The sequence below is a fragment of the Drosophila miranda genome, chromosome XR (assembly GCF_003369915.1).
Source record: "Drosophila miranda strain MSH22 chromosome XR, D.miranda_PacBio2.1, whole genome shotgun sequence".
In the NCBI taxonomy this organism is placed as follows: domain Eukaryota; kingdom Metazoa; phylum Arthropoda; class Insecta; order Diptera; family Drosophilidae; genus Drosophila; species Drosophila miranda.
The window spans coordinates 50,648,233-50,657,902 of record NC_046674.1 but is presented as its reverse complement, the minus strand read 5'-3'; the positions used below and the strand labels follow the sequence as shown (position 1 = coordinate 50,657,902).

The 9,670-nt window shown below is 55.0% G+C and overlaps 1 protein-coding gene across 1 annotated transcript; it reads left to right on the top strand.

Moving 5' to 3' along the window:
* Positions 1-8,641: 8,641 nt before the first annotated feature.
* On the top strand, positions 8,642-9,250 carry LOC117186107 (protein tantalus-like). The gene has a single exon (XM_033386202.1). The coding sequence runs from the start codon at positions 8,642-8,644 to the stop codon at positions 9,248-9,250; it is 609 nt and encodes a 202-aa protein (XP_033242093.1).
* The last annotated feature ends 420 nt before the right edge of the window (positions 9,251-9,670 follow it).

The window sequence follows — 9,670 nt, the reverse complement described above, 5'->3', positions numbered from 1 at the left end:
GATCGTATCGTACGGCACACGCGAGTCTTTCTCGATAGTTGTGCGAATAAATTACGAATAAAATCTTTACCAAGAGAATCTCCATTATATTACCCGTGCAAACATTGGACCGTGTAAATACGTTGGAATCCCCCCTCCGCTCTCCCCCTTCCCCAAAAAACAGATTATGTGATATGCGATTATTGTGTGTGTTTTTTTTTTTTTTTTGTTCAAGCTATAAAATTTGTGCATCTTTAGGATTAATGTGGAACCACTCCTTGTAGAGGATGGTAGAAGAACACAGATCTAAGAAATTGTAGGCTCCTTTGTACAGATACAGATACAGATGATCGACGAGGCAGATGAAGAATTTTCATATTTTTTTTGTTGGTAATTTTAAACTTTAAGCTGAAATAAAATCAAATTTATTTAACAGAAACAAAAAATGAGTACGTTCAATCTGGAACTGGTTCTAGAAGCACGAGCACTTCTCGATAGTTAAGCGATAGCGAACAAATTGCGAATAAACTGCGAGCAACTGCTCGAAGGAGTCTACAAATAATCCCGTGCCACTAGGTTTGGGGTTTCTAAGTTTTATTTCTTACTAAATTGACGAACAAACTAAGAGTTCTGTTCCCTCAAGCGCACACGATACCGATAGATGTCGACAATCGATATGGAATAGAAGTCCAAAGATTTGACATCCTTTGCATACAAATTAATGACTGATTTAATATCGAAAACCGGATGGAGTATAGACAGGAAATAGGAAATAGTCCAATATTATAGCGAAGGCTATGCAATACCAGAACTATACTATAACTCTCCGTAACTGTCCGTAACTGTCCGTAACTCTCTCACTTCCAACAACTGTTGGAACAGTGAAAACAGATTTGAGTTCTTATCCCCTCGAAAGTTATAGCCGTGGAAAGGGAAATGGCGAAGCACTTGGGTTATTCTGCGCGTAGATAGACTTACAGCTCTTACAGACCCTCTGGGGTGGCTTCATAGCTGCCTCCCGGCACTCCTGGTTGTTGTAAACCTGTAGGCACGAAGGATGTGTCGGGGCCCACTCTGAACCTGTTCCAGTCTCGGGCTGTCTCTCTCTCTGTCTCTGTTTTCTCAGTCAGTCTCCAAAGCAGGCGCTGAAACTATTGCCACAAGCAAGTGCAAGTGTGTCGCTTACAGTTTTCATCGACTCGTTTGCTCGTTGCTCGTTTGAGAAGTCGAATGGTTTACCTTGTGATGGACCTATTTCAGGCTGAGGTAAGCTCAGTCCCGTCCAGGGGTCAATCCACATGAAATTTGTAGAAATGTGATGGAACCTTAAGGGCGGCGTCTGGGGGCGGCCTGTCGTAGAGAGGCGGATCGGGGCTAGAATGGGCGTCGCTCGTCGTGTATACGAAACGACCGTGTAGACTCGGGGCGGGGCGACGTCGGTGGCTCGGCTAATTGGGGTGAACTTACGCAATCGGGTGTTTTTACTTGGATAATTTGACACTTTATTGTATTTCTTAGCGGTTTAAATGAACTTATTTTTAATTGGGCGCCGATGTCTTCTGGTGAGTTCCGGGTACCGCGTCTGTACTCTGGGCCGGGTCTCTGCGTAAGTTGTTCTTTGGTTCTCGTCGCCGTCTTTTTATAGGCCCGTATTGCTGGGTCGGCGGGTTTGACAAATGCACTTCCGCGTCGGGGCGCACTTTGCCGTTTTTGGTGATCGTTGCAGATTTTGGCGGCGCCGACTTTCCTCCGTCGATGAACCCGGAAAACCGCACTCGGCCGATGGCCTGGCTTGGAGTGGGGGAAAGCTCGTGTAACCTGATGTCTTTGGTCATCGTTCTAGAGTTGGCGCGTGTTGATCGTTGGTTGCTTGCGGAGGGGGCGCTGGTTGTGGGGTGCGGTGCGATGCGCTCATTATAGGTCGGGGGACGGAACCTTTTAGGTTCGTTACACCCTCCCCTTTCTTCCCCGGCGAGAGTTACGAGGGCTCGCGGGTCGGGCTCTTGTGGTTTCTTCTGTGGTCTGCGTTGGGGTTTCCTCGTTCTCTTCGCTTTGTCAGCGGATTTGTGGGGCGCGCGGTCGTGAGCGTTACGTTACTTCTCTCGCTGGCGTCAGCGCTGTTCGATTAATTGGTGGTCGCGCGGCTCGCTGCGCTTGCATTCTCGGCGGTATTATGCCATCGGGCTCGTTTTTTTGCCGGTGTTGTCTTTTGGCCGGGTGTCCCGGGTTTCGCTGACTCAGTGGCGCCGTGGTTGGGGCGCCGGGTTGAGGTCTCGTTGCTTTCTTCGTGAATGTCAGCATTCTCGAGTAGGTCGGTGGGTTCTTCGGACTCGTGATCGTGGAACTCTCTCAGGTCGTTGATATTTGCGGTTTTGTGTTTCCGGCTTTCGCAGTGTTGTAATTTGGCGATGTTTGGCGATGGAAAACTCTTGACCCGGTAGGGGCCGTCGAAAGCCCTCGGTGGCGTTTGAGAGGTGGTGTTGGCGTAGTAGTACCAGTGATCCGACGGCGGGGCGCCATAGTCGCCGGCGGAGGTTGTAATGTCTCCCTTGTTCTTGACTGGCTCTCTGGATGTTATTCCGGACGATGGCGAATACTTCTTTCAGTCTCGTCGCTTTGCTGGTGGCCGCCTCTGGCGTACTCCCTGTCCCGTGACTTCGTCGTAGAGGGCGCCGGGGAGTTGGGGCTCTCTTCCTTGCAGGAGGAAGGCGGGGCTGAATCCGGTCGTCTCGGAGACGCTGGAGTTGATCGCCAATGTCATCTCGGGTAGAAGCTCGTCCCATGTATTCTGGTGGTCGTCGACGAACTGGGCGATCATCGTTTTCACAGTCCGATTGGCTCTCTCCGTCGGGTTTTCTTGGGGGCAATACGGGGCTGTGTGCATGAATGTTCTGAACGATCGGCTGGTGAACTGAGTCCCGTTGTCGCAGACGAATAGTTTCGGCACGCCGAAGCTGCTCAGTATTCGTTCTCTGAAGGCTCGTTCGAGGTTCGCTGTTGTCGCTTTTTTGAGGGGTACCAGTTCGACCCACTTGGAGAAAGTGTCGAAGAATACCAGTAAGATGGTGTTCCCGTGCTTGGACCGTGGTAATGGTCCGACGAAGTCGGCACACAGGGTGGCGAAGGGTTCTTCGGCTTTACGTGTGAGCATCCTGCCCACGGCCTTGCGCTGCGTGGCTTTGAACTTCTGACAGCTTACGCAGCCCTGCACGTATCGTCGCACGTCTCGGTGTAGTCCTGGCCAGTAGTATCGTTGTGTTGCCCTCAGGATGGTTTTCCGGACGCCAAGGTGTCCTGCCGTTGGTTCGTCATGGCATTCGCGGAGTACTCTCGTCCGGCCGTTTTTGGGCACGCATAGTTTCCACGGTATGTGGTCGTCGTCGTCGGCTCCATGTCCTAGATAGCGGTATAGCTGCCCATTTTCGTACGTGTAGTCTGGGTACTTCTGGGGTTCGTCTTGGACTTGTTGGATCCTTTGTTTAAGCCAGGTGCATGCTGTGTCGTCTTCCTCGATGCGGGAGAGGGTCTCCAGTGGTTGTCTTGACAGTGCGTCTGCGACTACGATCTGGTTGCCGGCCCGATAGTGCACGTCGTATTGGTATTGCTGTAGTTCGAGCGCCCATCTTGCTACTCTACCGTAAGGGCTCTCGAGGGTATTCAGCCACCTTAGTGCGAGATGATCGGTTATGACGTCGAATCGGTAGCCTTCGAGATAGCATCGCAGTTTTCGGATCGCCCAGATGACGGCAAGGCATTCCTTGTCGGTGGCCGAGTAGTTTTCTTCTGCCTTGTTGAGGCGTCGACTGACGTATGCGATGACCCGCTCTTTCCCTTCGATCTCTTGGGTGAGGACCGCGCCTACTCCAAGGTTGTTTGCGTCCGTCTGCAGGGAAAATTTGACGTTAAAGTCTGGGCAGGCGAGTACCGGTGCGGTGGTGAGCAGTGTTTTCAGCTCGTCGAAGGCGTCTTGTTGTTCTTGACCCCATATCCATGCTTTCCCTTTCTTCAGCAGCAGTGACATTGGTTGGACTACGGTGGCAAAGTTTGGGACAAATCTGCGGTACCACCCGGCCATGCCTACGCATTGTCGTAGCTCCTTCAGGTTGGTCGGCGGCCTCAGATCCTTTACGGCTGCGATTTTGTCGGGGTCCGTGTGGATACCTTCTTCGCTGATGATGTGGCCCAGGTATTTTATCCGGCGTTGGAAGAAGGCGCACTTGTCCGTGTTGACCCGTAGGTTTGCCTTCCGCAGTCGTGCGAAAACTTCTTTCACGTTGTTCAGGTGTTCCTGGAAGCTTTTCCCGACGATGACGATGTCGTCGAGATATGCGAACGCGAATGGTTCCATGTCTGCGCCGATAACGGCGTTGAAACGTGGCTCCCGCGGAGTGTAAGCCGAAAGGCATTACTTTCCATTGGTATAATCCTCGGCCGGGTATCGTGAATGCCGTGGCTTCCCGGCTGTCGCGGGCCATTGGTATCTGCCAATACCCGTTTTTCAGGTCTAGGGTCGTGATGAAGTGGGCATTTCGGAGTCGCTCTAGTATGTAGTTGATCCTGGGTAGCGGGTACGCGTCCGGGATGGAACGCTCGTTTAGCTGTCGATAATCTACACACGTGCGCCATCTCCCGTCCTTTTTGCGGACCAGGACGATTGGCGCGCTGTGGGGGCTCCGGGATGGTTCGATTAGGTCCTCGGCTATCAGTTGGTCGACCTGTTCATCGATGATCCGTCGCATGGCTGGATTTTTCGGGTAGTACCGTTGTTTTATGGGTCGGTTGTCCCTCATGACGATAGTGTGTTCCGTTAGGCCCGTCGTCCCTCGGATGCCTGCGAGTGTTGGCAGTTCCTCGTCAAGGAATTTCCGTATTTTCGGCGCGATGTCGGGAGGCCATGGGTCGGAGATTCGTTCCGAATCATCCTCGGGTGGGTCGTCGATTCCTGGGTCGCAAGTGTGGTCGGGGTTCTCGGGGAGGATTGTTGTGTCGAATGCGCTTGGTGGTTCGACTTCGCGAGTGTATTCGCTTATGCTGGCGACGATGGCGGGTGCCTCGATCATGAGTAGGGGGCTCGTGTGTGTCCTGGGGGGTGCTTGCGCGACGTTGTACTCTGCGTGACGTACGAACGTGCGGGTCCCGATGGCGGTCGTAGCGTTTGACCGACGGATAGTTTGGGCGGTGAGGTTCACCGACATGGCTCCAGGCGTGGTTCTGGGCCGCATGCCGGCGCCGTACGAGGTGTTGCCCGGGAGGCGTTCCATGATGTCGGTGTCGTAGGGGTCGTTTTCGCGTCGAGGGCGGTGTCGACGCGTTCGTGGGCCGGGGTGGCGGTCGGAGGTGGTACCTCGAGCACCTGGCTGCTGCGTGGCGGCTGCCGTTGCTGGGGCCGGGTTGTCTTCTGGAGGGGCGTCCTGGGTTCATTTCCCTTCGTTGGTGGAACCGCGTCGGTGCCCTCGGGAGACCGGATCGCTTTCTTCGTGGCTTTGCTTAGTTTGGGGTTTTTCGGAGTGGGCCTGGGGCTAGTGTGCTTCGTCGTGGCCATGGGTTCTGTGTTCCTTGTTCCTTGTGCTCTTGTCTTGTGTAGTGGCGGGGAATTCGTTGGCGGCGGAGGTCTCGAGTTCGTGGGTCCGGGGGCGTGTACTTGGCTGGAGGTGATAATCGGCGTGTTTGGGATGGGGCGTTGGGAGCCTTTGAGATGGAGGCGTGTGGCGCCACATTGTATTGTGGTTTCGATGGCGCACAGGAAATCCATCCCTATGATGGCTTGCTCTACCATATTGGGTAGTACCAGGAGCGGCATCTGTACCTCTTGTTCGTCTAGTTTGACGCGCGCTAGCAAGATCTGAGTTATCTCGCGAGCCGAGCCGTCGGCTAGGCGTATCGGGACGCAGGCGGCTCGCAGGTCGTTATCGCGGCCGAGTTTGAGGGCGAGGATGGCGTTGATGAAGCTTCGGGACGCCCCGGTGTCGACCGTGGCTTCCGCGCACCATCCTCCGATGGTCACTCTCGCCATTATCCGGCCATCGTGTACTTGTAGCGGGTTTCTTAGTTGGTTGTCTGAGGAAGCGTCGTGCCCGGCTGTTCCCGGGTCAGCTGGGAACGCGAGTCGTTTCCCGACGGGTCCCGGCGGCAACAGCCCACGGTGCGCGTTCCGCGCCTGCCACATTCCCAACAGAAGAGGATCGATAGGTTGGTGCAGTCGCGAGAAACATGTCCAGCTTATCCGCAGCGTCGACAGGCTGCGTGTGGGTTGGCGATGGGTGTGGTGATCATTCTATGTGCCGTTTCCTGTGCTGGAGCGCCGGCCTGGTGCGGCTTCCTCGCGGGTTCCGAGGTGTTCCAGTGAGTCTTTCGGAATTGGCCCCGATTCGTCCCGCTTTCGTTTTGTTGTGACGTTGGTCGCGTGTACCTGGGTGGTTGTCGAGGGGGGATGAGGGTCGCTGGTACGTTTCGTTCCTGGATACTCTCGAACTCTGTGGCCAACATCGTTAATTGCGTCAGACTTCTCAGTTCGTGCCTTCGCACGTACAGCTGGTACGCCGGGAGGGTGTTGTCATAGATCCGGCTAAGTTCCTTGGCTTCGTCGTACACGGCGTGGTGCATGAGCAACCGGAGCTCGATGACGAAGTCCTTGAACGGTTCGCCCATCGTTTGTTTGCGGTCTCTGATCTGGTCTTCCAATTGCTCGAAGTACCGGGGAGGCAGGAAAAAGGCTAGGAATTCCTGGCGGAAATCGGCCCAAGAGGCGCTCTGGAGTCGGCTGGTGCGGAACCAACGGTTGGCTCGGTCGGTGAGCAGCTCTGCCATGGCTCGCGGCACGTAGTTCATGTCTACCCCGTACGAGAGGGCACGCTCTTCCAGTAGTTCGACGAACGACAGTGGGTCGTCCTGCCCGTCGAACTGGATTCCCCACTTTAGGATCCGTTCCGCCATCTGTGCGTCGTGACTGTAGTAATGACCGTCTGTGGGGCCATTTCCTCCCGCTGTCGGCAAGATCCTTCTCATGGGCGAAGGCCTTGGCTCCGGGGGCGGGGGCTTCGGTAGATCTTCGACGGTTATCGATGTCGGTGAGGTGCTGGCTTTGCCCTCCATGACTCCTGGAACTTGTAGGCTGAGTTTGGGGTCCGTCTTTCGCTTCTCTGTTAGTGCTGAGATGTCGGGCTGGGCCGATCTGGCTCGTCCTGGCGATCTGGCGTACTGCCGCTCGAGCTCTGCCAACCTGACCCAGGCATTGTGTTCGAGGGGCCCGGCGACTAGTTCGGCGAAATTTCTCCGCAAATCTTCCACGTTACCCTCGCGGCTGAATCCGAATTCCTCCGCGAAGGACTCCAGCTCCTCTCGGCGGCGTTTGTGTATCCAGCCGGTACTCACCCCTGGGTTGGCGACGAATTCTCCAGGGTAATACCCACTGGGCTGTTCCTCTGTATGGGATTCCATCGCTTCGATTGTTACTCGAGTGTGCTGTTTCGCTGGGCCTGTGCTTTTCCTTCACTAGGGCACTATGTCGAGCTTCGCGGTCGACGCTTCGAATTTCTTCTCGGGGTGACGGCACTGTTCCCGTTTCTCTGTCGCTGTGTCGCGCTTTCGTCTGCTCGTTGCGCAACTCTTACCGTTGGTATTGTGCGAGGTCGGGGCTTTCTTTGAGTCGTTTTCTTTTGTTCTTCTCTAGTGGCCGTGGGGTTTTATTCCACGAACCCTCGCTGACGTTCCCTTGGGTCCCTGCTCGGGCGCCACTTGTGATGTACCTATTTCAGGCTGAGGTAAGCTCAGTCCCGTCCAGGGGTCAATCCACATGAAATTTGTAGAAATGTGATGGAACCTTAAGGGCGGCGTCAGGGGGCGGCCTGTCGTAGAGAGGCGGATCGGGGCTAGAATGGGAGTCGCTCGTCGTGTATACGAAACGACCTTGTAGACTCGGGGCGGGGCGACGTCGGTGCCTCGGCTAATTGGGGTGAACTTACGCATTCGGGTATTTTTACTTGGATAATTTGACACTTTATTGTATTTCTTAGCGGTTTAAATGAACTTATTTTTAATTGGGCGCCGATGTCTTCTGGTGAGTTCCGGATACCGCGTCTGTACTCTGGGCCGGGTCTCTGCGTAAGTTGTTCTTTGGTTCTCGTCGCCGTCTTTTTATAGGCCCGTATTGCTGGGTCGGCGGGTTTGACAAATGCACTTCCGCGTCGGGGCGCACTTTGCCGTTTTTGGTGATCGTTGCAGATTTTGGCGGCGCCGACTTTCCTCCGTCGATGAACCCGGAAAACCGCACTCGGCCGATGGCCTGGCTTGGAGTGGGGGAAAGCTCGTGTAACCTGATGTCTTTGGTCATCGTTCTAGAGTTGGCGCGTGTTGATCGTTGGTTGCTTGCGGAGGGGGCGCTGGTTGTGGGGTGCGGTGCGCTGCGCTCATTATAGGTCGGTGGACGGATTGTATCGAAACCTTTTAGGTTCGTTACAACCCAGAAGACGGAAAATCCGGAAAAAGAGACGAGAGATGCCTGCATAGAAAAAAGTTGAAGGCAAAGCTAAAGGTAAAGGAAGTACTCGGTTCTGCGGCCATCGGACAGTCGTAACTTTGCCAAAATCTCATTTCAGCCGGGAGTGGGGTGTCGCTGCGTGGGGATACAGGATCTGCGGCAACCGCGACTGTGGTTCGGCGCCAAATGCCGCCGCGCGCCTGCAAGAGCAAGAGCCAGAGCGCCGCCAGTCCCAGTCTTAGTCCCAGCCGCCAGCAGCCCAGCCGCCTGGCCAAGAAGCCCAGCCAGACGCCGACCACCGGTTCCCAGGCGCCATCGCAGACCATCGCAAAGTCGAGGCCCACCGGTCTCGAGACGATTTTTGAGCGGCCCGGCGATGAGGACGCCACCCAGGCGGAGGACGACGGCCCGACCAGCAGCCATGCCGTGGCATTCGGCGAGTGCCAGCGCCGCGGCCTCGCCCTGTTTACGGGCGAAAAAAAAAGAACCCTGTCGCAGAAGCGCTGCCTGAAGGTGCGCAACACCTTGGGCGAACGCAGCACCAAGCACATGATGACAATGCGGGCGTTCCGCGTTACTTTTGACAGCGTAATGCTCGGGGGCTCGGACGATGAAGGCGAGTCGGTCGGAGTCGCTCCTGCAGTCGTTCCCGTAGTCGCTCCCGTAGCTGCTCCCGGAGTCGCTTCCGTAGCTGCTCCCGGAGTCTCTCCCGCTGGAGGAAACGCCGGTACAAAGCAGCCGGCACCATTCGTGCGGTGCACCAGCAGGAGGCTCAAGAGTCTGCCTCCGTTTTAGATTGTTGCACCTTCCACCCTCCACCTTCCCGAATGCAATTCTCGTACAAAATGAAAGAAAAAGAATAAAGAAAAGAAACGAAAAACCCTCTACAGAAACTCTCTTTTGCTCTCATTGTAAATTGAAGCGCCTCTTTCGGCGGAACTTACCCCAAGAGCGGAAAGCGGAGATCAATTAGAATTGTGAACCCCAAAGCGAGCGATTGATACGATACACTCACGAGTACTCATGCCCAAGCCCGAGCCCGAGCCCGAGTACTCTGTCCAGCATCCACATCGGGGAATCAACATAAATGGGTGGCTCCGCGTACGGTGTTCCAGCAGTCGCGCTTGGGCGGTCCGAGTGAGCAGTAACGGATCTTCTGCAGAAACCACTGCATAGATACTGTTGTGAAATCCTCGATACGAGACTTCAATGTTG

Coding starts and splice junctions, on each gene's coding strand:
- LOC117186107 (XM_033386202.1), top strand. CDS start 8,642: ATGCCGCCGCGCGCCTGCAAGAGCAAGAGCCAGAGCGCCGCCAGTCCC.